Here is a 22,470-nt window from a genome sequence, read left to right as displayed (position 1 = left end):
CAGTGTCACTCAAAAATGTCGGGGCACTTTTCAAACACTTTAAATTTCCTGGGGGAGAGGTATTATAATTTAACCAAATTAAAAGCCAATGGCGGAGGGAATCTTTACTGTCTTCGCTTGCAATTTGCCTGCTTTTGAAATGGCCGGTTTTCAGCCATTTGATGTTTCGCGATAATCAGAGACGCGATTGAAAGCAAATCGTCACAATAGGGAATTTTGGGGGAATTTGGGGATGTACCGAAAACGTTTATCTTTTATCTGCGTCTGTCCTTGGTATTAATGTTAATCTGCATGGGCTCCTGTCTACCGACTCTCAACTTAAGTCCAAAAGAGACAAACAAATGCCCTTTGAGTTAAAGCTCCTTAATCAAGCTAATGACACATCTCTCCGCCCCGCCCACTCATTACTCACGGGTTTGGGTTTGTTTGTCGCGCCGACAATGTTCACCACACTCTCGCTGCCCGATCTCTCCCTGTTGGGCACCAAAACGAGATTCTCACCCGTTCCGATACAGACTTCGTTTTTGTGGCTATTCCATGAGACGATGCGGCAGCTAATGGCCAAGAGAAGCGTTAACACAGCTGTGAACAGTAATCGTGTGGAGAAAAAGAAGCAAACCTGATCAGGACAAGTGGGTGGTTTGCTGCTCGATAAAATCGGGACTTCAACTTACCATGCTCCTTCGCCTTGAAATGGAGTGTGTCTTCGTGCATCGGTACTCAAGAACTGTTCTCAGCTTACAATGTGAGATCAAAATATTTTATTTTGAACGACCCCAATATTTTAATGGATATTACATTTCCAATTTTCGATTACTAGGATTTCTGAGACAAATTTCCCACTTCAAACGTTACTAAAGCGGTCATCCCCATTGAGCAAACAGGAGCACAGTGAACTCCGTTCTTATCTGTAGTTTTGTGATTGTCTTAACATAGTAAATTGGTGGGCCAAGTTTACTCCTTTTTTGATGAAATCACCTTAGTATAAGACATTGAAGTCTAATGGCTACCTGCTGGGCATGAAATGACATAGAGTCATCAGATTAATAGCTTTAAATTGTCTAGAAAACCGCAGAATCACAAATAATAGTAATAATAAAAGAAACACGAAGACGATTTTTTAAATTAACCAATGCTATATAAACACAACACAGATTTCAATTAACATTCCACGAAATATTACTATTAATAAGCCATTTGGCACAAATGCTATATATTTGAGAGAAGATTTTTTGGAAAATTCTGAATTCAGGTGGATCTGCTTGAAAACGTTGTTACTATGGCAACGATGAACTCTAAGGAAGCGGTTTTCACAAACGAATTTCAGTTGCCATGCGTGTGAAACGAATCCAAAATATGCTTAAAAACATTAAATCATCTCAAAGGAGGCGAAACATAACTGCAGTGCAAGTAGAATTATATTACGCAAGAGCATGGAGGAGGAGGAGCAGAATTCATCACCAGATTTTGAGGCAGACATGTCGGGCATAATAGCTCTCATAAATTTCGACATTTTCCGGTTACTTTGTACCAACGTTAACGTTACGGATATTGCTCGTGCATTGTTGTTTTTCTTCTTGTTGAACAGCAGAAAACGTTCTATGGCTACTATTTATCATAAAATATTTGTCGAATGATATCTCCTGAATAACAACATGATGGTTAATATTCTTGAAAGAGAATTGTTTGATGTGAGAAAAACTGCTGCAGACCTTTTTTCTTGCTGACAGGCAGATGATCAGAAGTGAGATCTATACGTAACAACTTGGATCATGCTGGTAAAGCTGATAACATCATGGATCATGCTGGCAGTGCTGACAGTATCTTGGAACATGCTGGCAATGCTGATAGTATCGCACCTGCTTTACTCGGAATCTTTGCCTAATCCAAGGTGATCTAAAGTGGTTCACAGACGTCACAGATTTTAACAAAAATTCGTGAAAAATCGGTACATGTACAGTATTTCTTAGAGGCTCATCTTTTAAAATCTCGTTGTTTATATTGACATTAATATAAGGGGGTACATTTCAAATTTTAAATATGGAAAGAAACGCCTCCAATTTTTGTCGTTCCTGTTTTTCCTATATTGATACTCGTTTTCGCTAAATTTCTGCCGTTTTAAAGTTTTTCCACCTTGGAAGGATACTGCTCTGAAGTACTCCACGATTATGTCTTACAAACACCGAGAACTGACCTAACGCCTACCCTTTATTTTGTTATTCTTCTTACGAGATTTTCATACTATTTGGTGCGCTGTGACGAGGCTTTTACGAACGTAACGTATTTTGAACTCCTTGTTCACTAGTATTCAGTTAGAAAACAATGAAATAACTAATATCATATATAACAAATTGCTGCTGCAAACTTCCAGAGACTCTCTATCTTGTAAGTTCTGTTTTTGGCTTTTGACGACTTTTGATAGAACTGTTTGTTAACAACTGTATATTATTTATATATTATTTTGAACGGAAGGAGCTTCCCTTGGTTTACCGGATTAAATTGAAGTTTAGCGAACTGACTAGAAAGATCTTTTTATCTTAAATCACAATACGTGTCGCATTATAGACACATTGACAATGTTTCGAAGCTTAAAAGAAATCTTCCCTGACGACCTGCATGACCTGCCTGATTAAGGCACGACTCGAGACGGATATATTTGATAAATGCGAAACGTTCAGCTTAAGGAAGGATGCGAAAGTCAGGCGTCGAGAGCCATGACCCGAGGCACGTCTAATCACAGAAAAAGTGCGCAAAAAAAATTAAGTTCATCAGCAACCTTTACTCAATGTAAGCTATATAGCACCGAGTTGGCTATAATCATCTCATATTCAACAAGCGCGAGGAGAATAATTGTTTGATTAAAAATGCCCCCAAAAATATAGAAAAATAAACTAAATTTAAAAAACCGCCCCTAAAAAGCCGGCGTACGCTTATCATATTTGTAGGGCACGGTCTAATGGTTCATAGCCCAGGACGGCTCAGCCAATGAAAACTCTCGAATTGCATTATCCAATGGTCCGGTTTTTGTTTGTTTGTTTGTTTGTTTGTTTTTTTGAATATATATTGAACCGCATTTACCTGTTTACAATTAAGTAAAGAAACACTCCTGTTTGCTCGCCGATAATTAATTCAATCTAGTGGCTTGCGGTTGGTTCCACCTCATTCGTTTTACTTGTGTTTAGCTTAATATTTTTTTCGAAAAGGCAGAGCTAAATGCAGTTGTGCGTCTGTTGTTTGTCTTACTGTGTTCTGAAATTTCCTGGGATGTTCCTAGAGGTTCCGGCATATTCCATGCTCCTATATAGTTTTATCGACGGCCGCGAAAGACGAGCCATTATTAAAACGATAAAGCATAATAAAACACTGCAAGTCTTTTGAGGAAACTTTATTGATATAATGTATTTTAGTGTGTGTAGTTCTTCTTGCGTGAGTGTATCAAGTCCAGTGACAGTTTCGAGAGTAGGATTATCAGAGTAAGATATAAAAGGTGATCAATTAAATGAAATGTAATCTGAACAGTATCGACCTGTCTTTCTTTCCCTGACAATTTAGGTGTTTGATACCTTTTTTGGCGAATCCCTTTCGAGTTAAGATATGTATCGCTGGTTTCTTTGCCGGGTGTCGCGTTTTCTGACCTATAAAGACATCACAATAGTTGCTTCTTTAGTTCCATAAGGACAAAGACATTCAAGACCTCGGACTCTCTGGCTAGCTACTGTTTCAGTGTTTCACGTAAGTGCTTTCAGTGTTCTGTAAGGAACATTCAATTTTGTCCAAAACTGAGGTAATGTGATTCCGTCCAAGCTCAGGTAATATCAAAATCGTGAATAGAACTTAAATTTTGATTCATTAGCCTGAAGTTAAAGTAGTTATTCAGTTTGGATAGTGTGCAAGTCAATCTATATATGAATTGCTTTCCCATTTTGGTAAACCGGTGGAAAAAATTATTTTACAAAAAACTTGTAAGAGTGGCTTGTCATTTTATAAATACTGTCTCAGTGAAAACATGCATTGTTTAATGATGTCTGCTGAAAGAGCGAAATGAAACCATTCACTTCATAGAAACTTTCCACAGAAACGTTTTCCGGCTTCACATTTCACGTTGTTAGTTTCGCCTCCCTCTGGAAAGGATGCTTTACATTTAACGCATCTGATTTAAACATAATCTTTGGGTTCAAACTTGATCATTTATTTTTGTTCAGTGGTTCGCAGCGCTAACGCGAGGTGGATCTACAAGAGTGTTTTACTGGCTGACCATGTTATTTCAAGACTGACGTATTTAATTTTATACTCCTTAAAGACAAGATAAGGTATAACTCTATTAGCTCGATAGCGTTGCAAAATATAATATCATTATACTAAGAAATTGTGACTTATTATAAATAGAAAAGGTATAAGAATTTATTAATTTTTACTACTGGGAAATCACAGTTCCGGAGACTCGATTAAGTATATGATTTTTTCCTTTCTGTGCAATTTACAGGGAAACTAACTTTTCCATTTGAGTTTTTCAGCTTATATTTGCTTGGCTTTTTGTATTTTTTTTTTCCAGAGAACAGAATACAATTTATTTGTATCTCTTATGTCGAGATTAATTTACAATCGATACTTTTATAACGGAAAGTCGGTAGCAGGACACATAACCTCCTTGATCTATTCCAAGCAAATGCATAAATTTAATTAATAATGCTTGTGCCCCGTAAAGTCTTGACCTTTCCGTCCACTTTGGTTAATTATTTGTAATATTTCTCATCACTAAGAATAATGATTGCTCTCATTGTCTTTGTTCGCGTATATTTGATAGTTTACGTTTCAGCTCACTTTGTTATGTCCCTTCCTGATTCTGTCCCGTCACATATGTAACCTGACAGAAACTCTTGGTCAATAGAAACGATCATGAAAACAGCGGTCGAGCGAATGAGAAATCGAGTTGTAGAGAAGGGTCCTCCTTTTCATTACGTACCACGCCTTTAGATCGTCCCCATTGACCGATAGTTTATAATAGCTTGTAAGCCCGGTGTTTCATACTTATCTGGAAATCACCATGCCGTTTTAATGAAGCAGATAAATAATTTCATAGTTTTAATACTTGATCGAGTGATATATTACAACTAATTACAAATTAAATTCACCACTGTGCATAGTAAAGCTTTCTGAATTTGCTATTTTAAACATCAACAGAAGTATCGAGATCTTCAGGAATGAACGTCATCCTGACGTCGTTGCTTTTTACCCTGTGGTTCACAGTGTCTTACGAAAGTGTTTGTCCACCAAAGAATTGTACGTATGCTCCATTTGGAACGCGGACAATTTTCAAATGTGTCGGCATTCAGCAAGTGCCTTGCAGTAAGATCCCCTCCAATACAGCACAGCTGTGAGTAACATAGTTTATTAGTTAAAACATTATCATGTTAACACTGATCGGCTCACAGACCTACCTTTACGAAGATTAAGTCGTCCCGGCAAAATATTGTTTTCTTTTCATTTAAAGTGCCTACTAAAACAGTAAAATACTGAATCACGAATATATCTAGCAATATTGGAGCGGTGGTCTTCAAACTTAGCATTAGAAATGTACATCGCGAAAAAAAAAGATACCCGTTGTGCCATGGAATAAAAACTGGAGCCTTCTGGAAAAAAAAAAATTGAAAGATCAAATCCATTACTCCAAATTCTCTTACGTGACATGTTTGAGCACTTTTGTTATTTCCAAGCACAAAATCAACAACTTAATTCAAAATTCTCCAAAGCAAAAAGAAACATTTACCTCCATATCTGTCCTTAGCTATATTTCAGATAGTCCTCTGGTAACATCCATCGATGAACGCTGTTTCCAAAATCTAACATCACTTCAGAAAATGTAAGTAGATGACAAAAATGTTAAGTTAAATGTCCATACCTGACTCTAAAGTTCACTGGCTCAATAATGAAATAAACTATTGGGTACTTACATTTATCAGATTAATTACTTTATTTACACTTCTCATTGGTTTCTCATCATTAGATCCTCCACTTGTTATTGGGTACCATTTAGTCGCTGAACGTATATATTTTTTGTACAGTATATAATTCTGTTGTGGTCGAAACTGTTAGCTTAGAGCAGTTCTTTGTAATAGAGGACGGAAATGATTTTTTTTTTGTGTGTTTTTTTGTTTTTTTTTGACAAAACCTCGTAGGACTATTGAGGTGTTTTTAGAATAAATCCGATGGTCCTGTTCCGTCGTACTCGACATTTCTCTATTAGCCAAGATAGGAAAACTTTGACTTTCAAAGCTTGGCTCTAACAAGCTCTAATGAGTACGCTTTCAAAGACCTTCAATTTTTGTATGAAAGCTGGTGAGAGCCTTTCGATCTCGCTTATCAGGCGCTTGTGCCCGTCCTTTGTTAATTTTGAGTAGAATCGACATTCCTTTGCTAAATTTATTTTCTATGAGAGCTTAAGGCTGATTTTCACTGGCGACGGAGTCGGAGTCGGAGTCGTAGTCAGAGTCATAATTAGCTCTTATTAACCGAGCAGGAGGTCTGTATACACCTTATTCCAAAATGGCGGCCAATTTATTATTTTTTTGTTTGCATGTTAATTACCCTTATTGCCTCATTTTCACTTCAAAATTCTTTTGTATTTTGTACATGTTGACGAGGCAAAGAGGGCTAATTACCATGTAAACAAAAGAATAATAAACTGGCTGCAGTTCCACTGTATTTTAAAGCACTTTATGTATTTTCTATATGCGTTGACGTTTCGCCACAAAAGTCGGAAAAACTCCTTCATCAAGTTGTTGCACCACAATACAAACATACCTGTTTGAGGCTGTGACAATCATTTTTCCCGTAAAGAAATGTGTGTTTTCGAAGGAATACGTATACAGTGGTGGAGGTCACTGCAGACTGTGTACTTTTGCCCTAGGTAAACGCGCGCATCGGCGGCTGTAAACTGACGACTTTTTTTTCGTTTCTTTAATTCATAAACCATATAATAAACAACAAGAGTGCCTGCCTCTAAAAATCAGACAAATTCTTAATTTCGCGGCAAGGGTCAAAAATTCGATTTCGCTCATATTCTTATGGTAGATTGGCTAGGGCATGAAAAAAACTACTGGATAGTTTTTTTGGCAAAATATCCTTTTATTTCAAAGAAATATGCAAATTACCAAATTCCGTTAAATTCGTCATTTGACGCACCATTTTATTAAGCAAGTTTGTGAGCCTCGCATGCAAAACCACATCATTCTTCCGTCTTTAAAACACTCAAATATTTTTGTGCAATGTTTAAATGTGTACTGGGTTGATTTTAGGGAATGTTGCGCTGTCTTTTTGGGTGCAAAATAATTAAATTTCGAAGACATGTATTTCATTCACTTAAAAGTACTTCGTGAATATAGTTAATTTTCACCATGTGCGAAACCTTCAAATGAATTAAGCTTCTGGTGGTTGAGTCGCAGAAGGATGGTCTACAGATTCCTGTAAAAATTTCTTTGGGCAAATGATTGTGAGCGACGCGAGAACTTTTCAAAGTACGTTAAAAATGCAAAAATTTGACAATCCGTCGTCAAATTTCAATTTACGGGTTAGACGTATATTTTAGCATGCGCCACATGACTTGACCTATAATAAGTTGAAATAGACACAGAGCTGATAATTTCGAAATGCTCTAACCTTATTTGTTGCAAAAGGCAGGTCCAAAGCCAATTTGACGTGTTTCTAGTCGATCTCTCACCACTCGTCGCACATAAAGCAGAAGTTTGCTTTTGTTTACACAAGGTTAACGTCCGATGTACATCGCCTATTGTCAACCTATCATTGGTCGAATACCATGAATCTATGACCATCTTTCTGCGCATATCAACATCTCTGCATCTAAGTCAAAAACGGCTGAGTCATTTGTAGATAGTTGCTTGCTTTGCATTGCGCTAAATATTAAGTTTGATCGACTGCTGACCATTGGTGATAATCGTGTCGGCGCAGCACAATCTTACAGCCGTTATTTGTTCTTCACGCAATGCTGTCACCGTTTATGCTGCGCATTTTGATCTATTTTGTATAGAGCACTCTCAGGATAGGTGAAACAATAGGCCTTTTGCAGGATCTGGTCACATGGTACGGAATAAATTATGCTGGGACGCAAGTTACACAGTGGGACTTCCAAAACAAAGGAACTCGTACTAGTCCGGCCCGACTTTCCTTTGTCTTAGAAGCCCCACTGTGTAACTTTCGTCCCAGCATAATTTATTCCGTACCATGTAACCGGATACTGGAAAGGGCCTATTTAATCATTGTTCATCTGTTTGTTCATATATATAATAATATGTGTATATTAATATATTCGTATTCTATAGTGTACGTGGCCTCGGTCCAAATCACGTTTGTTGTACGTTCTGATGTTTCAGACAACAGCTGATGAAGCTAGTGCCTGTACTCACTAGAATTTAAAAAAAAATCGCCATAAACAAACTGTAGATCAATGAAGCAAGAACTAGCTGAAATAAAAATAGGAAATCACGTGTCTAATTCGTGAGAAAAACAGACTAAATGTAATTAGTAATTATGTGAGTAAATAGCCCTAGCCATGCCATTTTATTTGGCGTATTTTGTTTCCTTGGTGGCGAGGCATTGGTATGTTTGTAACAGAGAACAGAGGACTGTTGTCAATACAGTCCAAAATTATTGTCAGTAAAATATTGTAAATAAAACACCTATTGACCGGTTACCTCCGCGGCCACCATTTGGTCGTTCCGATAAGGGTTTCATTATTGTCTTTACCCCTATTAAGCGGCCACCCAAAATTTAAAAACTTTGTTTTAGAAAGGGCGATGGCAGATAAGAGTCTGAAATTGAAGGTGCATGACGAGTGATAATTCAAACACACGTCTATCATGATTGTCTTGAATTGGCTCCATGTTCACCAGGAAATTTATAACCCGATAATGAAAAATTAGATATTCAAGGTACACCAACCTCTATTTAAGCGGCTAGCCCCATTAAGCGGTCACTGCCCATTCCCCGAGGGTAGCCCACCGTATTACATGTAAACCAAAAACAATTGCACAGCGCGAAAAGACCTAAGTATGAGTTTAGCGTTACAGCATTAATTACGCAGGGCATGTAGGTAGCGGTGGTCGAGTAAAAGATAACAACAGGGGCAATGGTAAACTATTCATTCTTTTCATTTCTTAATTTAATCTCTTCCTTCTCAACACGACTGTGGGTTCCCAGTGGTTCCAAGCCTTACGGAGCCTTACGTATTAGGATAGAAATTGTCCTACCCCTACCCCCTAAAATTAGATGACAGCATTGCGTGACGAACAAGGAACCGCTGCAAGCAAGGATTCAAGCCATCAAACCATAATGATCAAACGTAATACTTTGGTGTAGTGCAAAGCAAGCAACTATCTACAAATGACTTAGCCGTTTTTGACCTAGATGCAGTCAGTGGTGATCGTATGTGTCGAAAGAGGGACAAAGATTCGTGGTATTCGACCATTAAATAAGTTGATAGTTGACGATGTACATCGAACGTCATGTAAACAAAAGCAAACTTCTGCTTTATTTGCGACGAATGGTGAGAGAAACACGTCAAATCGGCTTTGGACCTGCCTTTTACAGCAAATGAGGTTAGAACATTTCGAAATTATCAGCTCTGTGTCTATTTCAACTTAACATAGGTCAAGTCATGCGGTTCACGCTAAAAGATACGTCTAACCCGTAAATTGAAATTTGACGACGGATTGTCAAATTTTTGCATTTTTAACGTACTTTGAAAAGTTCTCGCGTCGCTCACAATCATTTGCCCAAAGAAATTTTTACAGGAATCTGTAGACCATCCTTCTGCGACTCAACCACCAGAAGCTTAATCCATTTGAAGGTTTCGCACATGGTGAAAATTAACTATATTCACGAAGTACTTTTAAGTGAATGAAATACATGTCTTCGAAATTTAATTATTTTGCACCGAAAAAGACAACGCAGCATTCCCTAAAATCAACCCAGTACACATTTAAACATTGCACAAAAATATTTGAGTGTTTTAAAGACGGAAGAATGATGTGGTTTTGCATGCGAAGCTCTCAAACTTGTTTAAGTAACTGGTGCGTCAAATGACGATTTTAACGGAATTTGGTAATTTGCACATTTCTTTGAAATAAAAGGATATTTTGCCAAAAAAACTATCCAGTAGTTTTTTTCATGCTCTAGCCTATCTACCATGAAAATATGAGCGAAATCGAATTTTCGACCCTTGCCGAGATATTTTCCATTTTTATGGACAGGGACTCTTAATAACCTCGACCGTGCGGTCGTTACGGGAAAATCGCCTACCTCGGAACACCGTATTGACCTCTTTATCGCTCGGTCAATACGGTAAGGCCTCAGTTTGAAATTTTCCCGTAACGACCTCACTCTGGGTTAGTAAGTAATTAATCTTGACCGAGATCGTGAGTACAGACCGAACGCAGTGAGGTGTGTACAAAGAGCCGAGGTCAAGATTCTCCCATACAGAAAGACAAAGCTCGGTCAATTTAATTCGTTTAATGTAACTGGTTTGTACTTGCTGACATTTTGCTTGCAAAAAGCGATGAACCGAACTTAATTCTGCCAAAGTTTGCTCGTCCTCTTTACGTTTTTCTCATCAAGCTTTTTGGCAATTCCATAAATGAATATTGTTGCCGAGGAAAAGGTTGTCGTTATTCATCGTGGTAGATGCAATAATAAAGTGTATTATCGTTTGTCTCACCATGTGGTCACTTGAGATGTGGATCGCGACATTTCGACTGCTTACTGCTAGTCTTCTTCAGGTGATAAGGTCGACTGATTGCACGGTATCATTTATATCCTCACTGGTACACACGTAGGGTCAAGGAAGCTATTCACATAAGACTTCACCCTAATAACATCAACAGGGATAGTGAAATTGAAATTCCTGAAGTATGGATGCCCACGATCAAGAAACACAACAACAGGAGAACGGTACAACAGCGGACCGCTGAGGGAACAGCTACTCGCCGGAACAATGGAACAATAGGAGGATCGAAATGCACCAATCATAGCCGACCTTTGTGATATAAATGATACCGTGCAATCAGTCGACCTTATCGCCTGAAGAAAACTAGTAGTAAGCAGTCGAAACGTCGCGATCCACATCTCAAGTGACTACATCGTGAGACAAACGATAATACACTTTATTATAAATATTGTTAGAAGAAAATAGTCAATATTTTTGCATTTTAGTTTGCAACTTCTTCACTGCAAATGTAACTGGTCTAGATGTCGGTCTAGATAAGAAAATGTAGACCGCTTTCGAATTCAATATCGATTTCAGCCAATCAAATTCGTAAATTCGGTGGTTCTAAGTCTTTGTGAGACACCGCCATATAATAAGAGCGCTTATGACCTAGTGAAAATCGAAAATTAAAGTTGTAAAATGGAGTCATAAGCTCGACCGAATCTGAGTCAGAAGAATCAGAACGTCTCCATTTCTTCTGATTCCGTTTACGACTCCGTCGCTTATGATCCAGTGAAAACTAGATTGTCGAAGTCCAAAGCAGACGCGGAAGAATTAACCAATCACAAGGCCGAGAAACGAACATTGTGATTGGTTTATTCTTCTGCTTCTGTTTCCGACTCCGACAATTTAGTTTTTTACTGGATCGTAAGCGAAGGAGTCATAAGCGGATGCGGTGTTCTGCTTCCGACTCCGTCAGTTTGATTTTCACTAAATCGTATCACTCCGCGCTTCTGATTACGACTCCGACTACGACTCCGTTGCTAGTGAAAACCAGCCTTTTTTGAAGTAGGTTAAGTTCCTGATGACGCCATCAGTCCCCTAATTGGAGTTTTTTTTACTTTTTTTCAAAATTCAAAATTTCCTAAACTAACACAGATATATGAAAACGCAGAATCACAGAATTCATGTAATATATCAAACACGAGAGACAGTGTTTCATCGGGATATCCAAACACCAAGAAGAGAGTTGAAAACACGACGCGTAGCAATGTATTTTTGGCGAAGTTCGAGGTGTTTGGATAGCCAATCAAACACTGTCTAGAGCGTTTGATATATATTCTCAATCGAAACAAAAACTAAAGAGTAAACGGAGAAGTAAAATCGTCAAAATCATTGTTAATTAAGACCGGGTATCCAAACCCGGTTTTACCTTGATGGATTATTAATGAGTTTGAGAAAGAAATATAACATTTTTTTTTTTTTTTTTTTTTTTTTTTTTTTTGATACGCAATGGGGTTTTGCCATTATTTAGAAAACAAAGCTATTTCCCAGGATATTAGCATAGGCGTAAAAGTCAAAGCATTCAGGTTACATCTTAATTTAAGGGGGGCTCCTTCTTAACTACCAATTGGTCATGAATTTGTTGCTAAGGAAGGTTTCTAACCGTCATATTTTGAAAACCAGATCTCCTAAGAATAAACTTTGTGCACAGGTTTGTTCCATTGAAGATGTCCTACAAAAGTTTCAAATGATGACCATATCTGACCAGTCACGCGACCACAATAAAAGAGAAACCCTAAAACTTAAAAGGGATCTAATTCCGAAACTTTAAATTAGTGTCAATCATCCAATCAAATGTAAAACCAAAACCAATCGCAACTCACACACGTTTTCCTTTGGCCATATGTATTGAATTTTGTTTGGCTTTTTCAGATTTCCTATATCCTTTGTGGTCTGCCAGGGTGATTACTTTGGTTTTGGTTTTGGTTTTGGTTTTTGCGACACTCTAATTGATCTTCAACCTAACTTAAAATTGCGAAGACACCAACCTTGTTTCTGGAAAAGCGGATCGAAAAAAGCACGCTAAACCCTCTCCTGACAATCGGAGATAATTTTAGATGTATTCGATGATCTCAGATGAATCCAAATTTTCTATTCTTAAATTATGAACATATATTTTGTCCTCTTTCTTAGCAATTTAGAGAGGAATTCTCTGGCAGCGATTCCACAAAATCTCTTCCGGAATTTACCGTCATTGAAAGTAATGTAAGTAAGGAGACAGCCAAGTTTAATATAGCGATCGTCATTGGTAAACATTCCAGCGTCTTAACAACTTACAAGTATACTATATTCAATTTTAAACAATCTTTTATGTTATAGTTGTAATTTTAAAGTAATTTTGAGCAAATTCAAATCATCACCATCATGACAAGTAGAAATGCGTACATATTTTGGACTAGTGTAAATCTAAAAGCAGTAGTGTACATAGCTTCAGGCGACCTTTAAGGTTACTGTAGACCTTCAGGGGTGCCTCCGGAAAATGCTTTCTTTACGCGCTGCGGAAAGCTATATATCAATGTAAAGCTAATAAACTGTAGAATCCGGAAATGTCAATATATAATGCTATTTTTGTTTTGAGAGGCACGCGCAAGCCTAAAAACGCAAAAAGACCGTACTTCAGTGCTAGACTAAATTACCAGCCTTTGTGTTACCGAGGAAATCCAAACTGACTGGACATTATAAATCAGGAGATGACGGGCTAGCAAAGTGTGCGAGGCTTTTTCGATATTTCTTTTGGTTACTTAGGAAATCCCTTTCAAAGTTGGAAAAGCTTTGATGTTACTCAATGGGACGTCACTGGAAAAATATTTCGATTTTCGCAAAAGCCTCACACACTTTGGTGCGCTAATATCTGACGAACATTTTAGCCAAGTTTCGTTAAAATCCGATAAATCTACATACTCTATTAATTCATTTAAATAGAGGTAATTCACACAAAAATAAACCTTGAGTTTTCGGCCTCGAAAGAAATTCACAGTTTTCGCACCTCATCGAAGCCGTTGTCAACGTGGCCATGCCACCAACCAATGAAACCCAGTTTTAAACTCCCCAGCGGGCTACAGGAACGCTTCCCGGGAATAAATGTGCAATGTTTACTGTCGAAGAAATCCACAAACAAATTGTACACTGAAGATGTTTATTCTGTTACTCGTCCTTCCGTCGGTTCGGTACAGCTGAAAGTTACAAATGTAAAGCTCGCGACTCGAACAAATGTTGAACTACAAAAAAAAAAAAAAAAACCATAGAAATGAGCGACCACTTACATATTTTTGGGCATCTTCAGGCCTAATCAAGATGTCAACATCGAGAAAGTAAAAGGCGAAGATAAAAGCAAACTTTCCGCCGACACACAAACAACGCACATCAAACTGCTCAGAGCACATGGTCGCAGAAATCACGTGACCCGCCCAAGGCGGGTACAGAGGGGTACGGTAAGGCAAACTGACTCTAACAGTTACATTCAGCATATCAGCAGATAAATGGTAAAGAAGGAAAAGGGAAAAAAGAGAAATGCTGGCGGAATAGCCTTGAACAGGCCTACTCGGGAAGCCGAGTTAAGTGCGGATATTTACACATTTAAAAAAAAAAAAAACTAAAAGCGTAGTTCATCGGCCTGTTTGTTTTACTAGAATATGAAAAAACGCTCTTCGAAGCAGTGGAAAGGAGCGTTTCGAGAAGCTGCCTTGTCAGATATCAGCGATTAAATTCGTCGGTAATTCCGCGGTAATCAACTTCAGTGCCAAAAGAAGCTAGAGCAGGGCATCGACGAAACATTCGCTTGCGATTTGCGCTTGCGTTCAAATGTGGGAACGCGAGGCGCCTGGTCTACCACTTTAATAAGAGAAGAAAACAATCAACAAAAGCGAAGATTTCTGTGCGAGAAATTGCAAGACGTAAGGGATAAACAAAAGAAACAATATACGACTCCGCGGATGAGTTCATTTATTGTTACTGCTCAACTCAAAGGTTGACACATTTTAATTGGCTTATCACAGTTTGCGGTTAATTGATTCGCTTTAAAAATTTACGTTTTTGTGGATAACTCGTTCGCGTTTTAATTTTTTAAAATAATTTTCTTTTTGAAAATTCAGATAAAGTAAAAGTTTAGAATCTGGTGTAAAAAAAAAAAAACATTTGGACAAAATAGGCCCTTTAAGGTCTACAGTAACCTTAATTCAAGTCGTTAAACCGAGGCAGGAAAAAGTTATTGTTTAAGAAATAAAATAAAGAAAGAGCAAAGCGTTTCGACTATTCGATGGGGATGAATGTCTCTCAAAAAGCCACTGGCCGATCTATTCGCTGAATTATCAGCTGAAGAACTTGGTACCACGTCTAAAGATAACTCGAGGGGGATAACCTTGGGCGTGAGACTTGTATTGGGGATTATCTGTCTTGCCCTTTATCCTGTCTTGACCGCAGCCCATCGTTATTTAAGGTTCACAGGACGCGACTGTGTCGCCTAAAGCATGATATTTTAAGCCTTTTTAGAACTTAAAGTATTAGGGAAAGTGCTTATTTAAATGTTTGCTTGTTCAGTTTAGATAATCAGTCGCCTAGATAGCCAAAGTAAGTTCCAGATGTTTACACGACCACAGCACTACAACATGACGACTCCATACTGGCTTCATGCTCAGTAAATTTGTGCAAAATGTTTTGATGAATATCTGAAGTTTGGGAGAACGCACAGACCTAAAACTTGATAAAACTTTTGCAGAAAAATTTCTTGACTTTATCTACTAAATGGTTTTCGAATTATTTTTTTGTTGCGTGACAGTGCAAATGAAGAATGGATAAGAAGTGCTCGTTTTGTTGACAGTTACTCCCCTTTTACTTATGAAATTATAAAATAATTTGATGTTTTTTTCTTGTTGAAGCCAGCTGAACGATAATAATATCAAAGGAGGATTTTTCCTTCCAGAGAATGTAACCATCATGTGAGTGTTATTATATCGTTTTTAATAACGGAAAGCCGATGTTAAATTATACCACGACAACATGTTTTCCATAAACATAATGATGAAATTAGCCACTACAAAAGGGGCATAGACAACTTGAAAAAATTAAAGAGAAAACGTAGTCGTTCCTGCATTTTTGTCACACCAAGAGACTCGTGTATATATCGTTTTTAGTCAGTACATATCATTTAAGAGTGGATCCCAAAAAAACGTTGATGGATAGCTGGAAGATTTCTCATGGGAGGTAACCGACCTATCATCGGTCTCGAAGCCTTGCGAGAACCAGCCTTGTGTGTTGAGGGCGAAATAACCGACTGTGCCCACACAGCTAGCCAGCCGGTAAATTGACCGTCCCTTACCCAGAATTAAAAATGATTACCCTCATTGGCTATCACAGCTTTCCAGAATAATTACCCCAGAAAAATGTAAGCTTCACCAGCTTGTACGCTTCAGATTGCCATCAAACCAAATCTGTCAAATCGGGCAGGGTATAAATGTATACAGGAAAATTCCATTCCCTAAAACTAAAGCAAAAAATTCAAGCAAAGTCCTTCAATGATCGTACAAACATAAACATATTGAGTTGGAGCTCAAATTTGTTTCTGCCAACAGGCATACCTGAGCAAGTTATGTTACATAAAAGAAATGGCCTTATGACCACATACAGGTTGACGTAAAAATAAATGGAATCTCCTAGGGCGTCCGTTCTGTTATTTAGATCACAGGGAATCAGTTTGTAGTAATAGCCTAGGCTATTTTGCGCAATTTACATGTGTAAATATTATTTCATATCTTTCATATTCAACTTAACTGTACTCAATCTTCTTCATCCTCATGTCCAGATATCGTTTGGGATCGTAAGAATTTCGTTTGTTATGTACCATTTGTTATTTTTTGTACTTCCAGCACACTGGCACGCAACAAGCTGTCCCTGAAGGACCTAGAGCTGATTGTTGAAGGGAAAAGAAAACTTATAAACTTGTAAGTACATACTTGTTAGTTATTAAATTAGACTGTTCGAATCGTAATTGTTGTGGTCATAAATATGAAGCAGCGTGACGTGAAAAATTCGCCTATCATCACAGGCATAAACAGCAATAAACAAGGATACTTTTAGTCATGTTCATAGCTTATTTTGACTGTAGTTTTTGGCCATTTATCCCCGGGAAAACTCCCATAAAAAAGGACGAGGGTGCTCAGCGGAAATCTTGAAAAGATTCTTTGAGAGATACCAGGGTACCAGTGGCTTGGAGTTTTTTTCAGTCCTAATAAGTACAAATTCTACAAGACATTAGCTCCTGTCATGTTTTTTCGACTTAATACCCTAAAAGTTACCGCGAAATCTTCCGCATGTGACCTTTTTTTTAAATTATTTTTGATTAACATTTATGTAGCGCCATTTAATAACATTTGTCCACGTCGCTTTATAATATTTTAAAATTAAAATCCTAAGTTTAAAATCGTAAAATTAAAATCCTAATCCTTTAAAACCCTAAAATTCTAAATCCTAAAAGAGGAAATGTCAGTAAGGATCCAAGAAATCGCGGGCACAGCTCAAAATTCAATGACGCCCATATTTTGCACGTCCCTTGGTAGGCCTTAGTCCCATACATATGACCAGGATGTTCGTATGTTAAACTTCTCGCTTGTTTGGGAGAGATCATCTTGAAACGGTTTACGGTATTTTTTGGAACAAACCCTTCAAAATTGTCATAATTCGTGAAGTTTCCGAGTAAGCTCATCGCCAGTTTTCAATCAGTTTCTCACTAATCCTATTCGTCTGATGCTTCTGCAATTGAATGGTAGCAAAACCAACTCATAACCTTTTCTTACAAATAAAATATGACTTTTTTTTTCCAAGTGCACCCACAGCTGCTCTGAAATGGATTCGTTGGTACTTCACACCGCGGTGCACAATGAATCCGACCAGAAAATCTCCTGAGACATATTCAAAGGTGGCTTCAAATTTCTGCCGTTTAATTTCCTTGGGATCTTTTGTATTTGTACAGCAAGACATTCCTAAAATAAGCCAATTTTCAATATCCGCCATTTTGAAATATGCAAATTAGGTACAACGCTTCAGAGATTGCCGCCCTCGCACACATGTTTGTAGTTAAATGTTTCTAATGAGAAACTCCTCTGTATTGTTAAGCGAAGCAAAATCAACGGAATAAGTTGAGTATGCATCACAGCAAAATGTAGAGTTACACTAAACAGAAACGCGTCGAGAAACGAAAATCTGCTGTGAATCACCTCTTGACCTGTTTGTTCTTAAATAGGGCATCCAATATTTTGGTCAGGTCATAAATAGGGTAGGGAAAATCGCAGAGTTTAGTTAAGGTTTTGGGAAGCGGGCCGCACACCCCTACCCAATTTTTTACAGGAATACCCATTACCCCGGGTTCTTCAGGAACACTATAAAGTCTTATCAACCTTCGCTACCATTTTCCAAGCCTTCCCGGTGCAGGGGGAAATATGGTCATATCCTGGATATTTGTTGCTATTTGAAAGCAGGAACGCCTCGATAAAATAAGCTCAACTTTGGTTCCACATCTACTAAACTTAGCAATTTTTATGGCTTCCATATTCTTCCTGCAAGATACCGGAAGATACAAGTGGCAGTGCTGCACAAGATTGAATCTTTTATCGTGGATGAGGTCCACATACTCCTCCGACCAAACGTGAGAAGGTACAAGGCATGTTGGACAAAGTTTTATTGCTTTAACTACGCAACTGTATGAGAGAATTTTCTAAGAAACGTTCTCAAAGGAAATTGATAGCTGGCTCAGATAGTACAGTTCGCAGTGTCACGCAAGCAGATCAGACAAAAATACTGTAACTGGTGTAATAATCTAACATGCGAGTACTTTCAGATAAATATTGCAGACATAACTAGATTATGAAAACTTGGACATATCCTGCTTTTTAAAATGTAAACAATTAAGGGTTAAATCAGGGAAATTCCACATGCCAGTGATAGTGATCTTTGGAGAAGCATGCCGACAGTCTACCGACGGATACATTGTATTTACACAGGTTGTTTCACGTACTAAAATTAATTATTGTTTGATCAGTATTTGTCACGGAAAACAGTTTTCGTGAATTGTATATTCTGAAAAGTAAAACCCACATAACTGAACTGCTCAGAAAGGAGATTTGCGACCGAAACCGAAGATATCAACAAAACGCAACCTAATGCTACAGTTGTCACTGTGTAAACAAATTGACAGTTATCATGTAAACAAGCAAAAATCTGCCAGACTCTAGCTCCAATTAAAAAAAATTAAGACAGAAACCAAGTCTCATCTTAACTGAGCTTGTCATATTTTGATTTCGGCATGCGGTCAATTGTTTGTTGATGGTCAGCTTTGTTGTAACTTTTATATGGCCGGGCTGCAGCAAATCTCGAAATAAGCAAACTTCAAACAAGGGTTATGGCAAAGCTAAAAGGTATCCTCAAAAATTGCAAGTATATCTGTGAACGTCTATCCTTATACTGTATCTGCAATATAGTTATTGGATTGTTCTTTGCGTACCGACAAGCGTTTTCGGCAGTTGTTTTAGGGTACCACAGAGCTATCAAAATACAGCCGCAAGGTGTCTTTGAGAAAAAAAAAAAAATCATAAAATATCTATAACTAGAGAATATCTGCTTTTCATGTCGTCAATGAATTAGTCAAGGCCCTAGCTATAATGTTATTGCAAAGGAAAATTCATAGATAATTTTCGACTTACGCTGACAAGTCATGGACTTGACAGAATTTTGATAGTTCGAATATCGAAATTTGGCTCGATCCGGACTCAACTGTTTTTATTTAATTACTCTCAAAAATGTGAATTTTAGAACAAACTAACCTTGTTTGGTTTACTTTGGCACAAGGGTCTATCAATATAGAAAGTGTGAGCGAAATCTTTTTTGGCTGTTTCCGCGATTTCCATGTTCCTATCTGATTTTTACTGACACTGACTCTTAAGAGGTACCAAAACCCCTTTTTAACCCCTAAAAAGTGCGACGAGCACCCTCGTCCTCTGTATGTGGGAGTACCTAAGTACTTCTTAAACCACGTTTGCTTCTTAACACTCGTTGCTTGCTTACATAATGCACAGGGAGGTTCGTGAAAATCCTATCGGCCCGACGCTTACTGTTAAAGCTTTGGCTGGTTTAGAGAGCATGAGAACACTGTAAGTTGATATTGTACTTGTTGAATGGAAGTCAACGTTTCTATTTTTCTGTATGCACCTCAATGTTATTTCGCCTTAGCTACCTGAAAAGTTTGATCTTAAAATTACACACATTCGAATATTTGAAGTGTGCCCTATTTAAGTTTATCTATTGGTGTATTTTGTCAGATTACCTTCCTAATATTTAAGGCCAAAGCGAAATAGAAATAATTCAGACCTGGTTAAATTGCGGTTTAAATCTCTAGAGGAGTGAATAATTATCACAAACACATATATATTTTAACGTTCACGCTTTCTATCTATTACTCCGTTTTACATCTGCGGTCTACAATTCCTAGCAATAGCAAGTAATCTGATGCGTCGATATTAGTTATCAGCACTGTGAACTAACTTAGTCGTTTATTATTTATAATCATCACCATTATCATCATCATCATTATTATTATAGAGTTTGAGAGTAATTTTATTTTGGTTTTTTTTATTACCTCTCGTGTACAATCGATGACACAAACCGCAAATACTTTCGCTACGTTTTCTTTTATTTATTTCAAAATTATTATTATTATTATTATTATTATTATTATTATTATTAAGTTTTTAGGATGTTAGTGGTGGCTAAAAAAAACCGCAGAAACTTTAATTTGATTAATAAACCAATGCTTACCTATTATTACATATATGGACTTTACCTAGAAATTTTGTTTACTGCGACTTAAAACATATCGAGGATGGAGCTTTCTTGGCAATGAAGGATTTAGAAACCTTGTAAGTAAATATATATTTAAAAAACGATATGTAATTTGTTCAGTTACCCATCACAATTTAAGGTAGCTCTGAATCCACTAGACAGAATAGTGTGATACCAATTAACCAATACCAATAATATTAACCAATATTTTACATCTGTAAATAAGCAGCAGTGGCACTCATTAGTCAAAGTATAGGTGTTAGAAAAGTGCTGGAAACTGTTGCCTGTCCCTTTAATTGATTTCATTATTTTTTTACCCGGCCAGTGAGTGTACAAATGTCTGAGCTGTAATACTGGCAATAAGTAAGCCCAAAAGTGCGTGAACGGCGACGGGGCGCTGAACGCAGCCACTAACCTATACCGTGTTATACGTCAGTCAATTGATGTCTCACTAAGAATTGATTTTATTTTCCGTTTTATTGCAGAATAATGCGATACAATTTTTTGTCACTTCTAAATCCACGGACCTTAGACGGACTCTCTCATAGACTTACAACGCTGTAAGATGTATGCATTAATAAACGTATCCCTTTAATTAAACTAGTTGGTATCCCGATTTACACGCGCAAAAGCTGGAACATGGGACCACAGCCATTATTGATCGGCCGTCCCGTGAGGGGGCTCAGTGTTGTAAGTGACAGGAGCAGAACCTGCAAATCAATGATCTCAAACTTTTAAACCGGTCCAGTTGCATGTATGTGTGGATGGGGTCTCTTAACATGCAGCTCTTTGTGCGCTACATTGAACGACTGTCACAGGTAACGCATGCTTGTCCGGAAAACTCTGGACAACTTCTCGCAAATCACTAGATTCATTCACTTTTTCTATTGGCTTGAGAACCGACTGTGTCTTTTTGGAAAAAGTACTGTTCGAAGATAAAGATAACAGATTTTGACAAAATAAGGAGCTATCGGCAAAAATGAATGACATTTCACTTGTCAAGCCGAAAATTTGAAAGGCCACTGTTTTCATCGCTGCGAAATTTAGAACTCCTGAAAGAACGTCCTCGTGAAAAGAAAAGCGAACGTTCGTGTGAAATTTTAAGCCGTGAGTGATAGGAAGAGTCAGAAAAGTTTTTTGGATTTGAAAGAAATTGTTACTTTCCAATGAAAAAACGATGTTTGTTGCGGTCAAGTCATGAGCTACCTGTAGTTTGATTGAGCGAAAGACAATAAAGGTATGAACGTCAGCGTTTCAAATGTACGTATTGCTGACATCCAAATGAGAATATGTTGAAGAAGAGAGTTGACATTTTAAGAATTTCTCTGCATTGAACAGCTTAGACGAAAATATGCGTTAACGATAGTCTTCTATTTTGTCTAGGCCTGAGAAAAGGGCTAACGAATAAAAAAAATTGCTTTTACAAACGTCAAGGAAATATACCCGAATTGAAGAAAGTCCTTCGCAAGTAGTAATTTACATGTATTAATTGTATGATAAGTTGATAAAGATGGTAAATTTTAAGCTCGTTAATAAAATGTGAAGGTGAATTAATCAACATGACGCGAGCGTGGGACAGAGAAAAATTCTGAGTCCCCGGCTCAGAGTTTTTCTTTGTCCCACGCTCGTGTCATGTTTATTACTACTCACGATGACTTAGATAGTGTTGATCCTAACATTAGGCAAGACACCTGTCATATATGAACTCAGTTAAATGACCTTGCTCTCCATGAATTCTCGCAGCTCAGTGGATAGAGCGCCCGCCCGGTGTTCGGGAGGTCATGGGTTCGATTACTGTCGGGAACTAAGAATTTTTCTGTCCCACGCTCGTGTCATGTTGATTAATTCATCTTCACATTATTAAT

At 37.7% G+C, this 22,470-nt stretch overlaps 1 protein-coding gene across 1 annotated transcript in view; it reads left to right on the top strand.

Moving 5' to 3' along the window:
* Nucleotides 1–5,195: 5,195 nt before the first annotated feature.
* Nucleotides 5,196–22,470, top strand: part of LOC149101622 (uncharacterized) — a 39,676-nt gene continuing 22,401 nt past the window's right edge. Inside the window, exons 1-8 of the mRNA XM_089275751.1 lie at nt 5,196–5,374; nt 5,786–5,860; nt 15,655–15,714; nt 16,642–16,716; nt 19,843–19,917; nt 20,611–20,682; nt 21,091–21,165; nt 21,354–21,423. Of these exons, the coding sequence (XP_089131877.1) occupies nt 5,202–5,374; nt 5,786–5,860; nt 15,655–15,714; nt 16,642–16,716; nt 19,843–19,917; nt 20,611–20,682; nt 21,091–21,165; nt 21,354–21,423 (675 nt within the window). The 5' untranslated portion in view covers nt 5,196–5,201. The remainder of the gene's footprint in view (nt 5,375–5,785; nt 5,861–15,654; nt 15,715–16,641; nt 16,717–19,842; nt 19,918–20,610; nt 20,683–21,090; nt 21,166–21,353; nt 21,424–22,470) is intronic.

This window comes from Orbicella faveolata, unplaced genomic scaffold (assembly GCF_042242905.1).
Source record: "Orbicella faveolata isolate gen_17 unplaced genomic scaffold, um_ofav_v1 contig_37, whole genome shotgun sequence".
NCBI classification, from domain to species: Eukaryota; Metazoa; Cnidaria; class Anthozoa; order Scleractinia; family Merulinidae; genus Orbicella; species Orbicella faveolata.
Note: the sequence above shows the minus strand (reverse complement) of the source record. Positions and strands in the feature narration are given on the sequence as shown.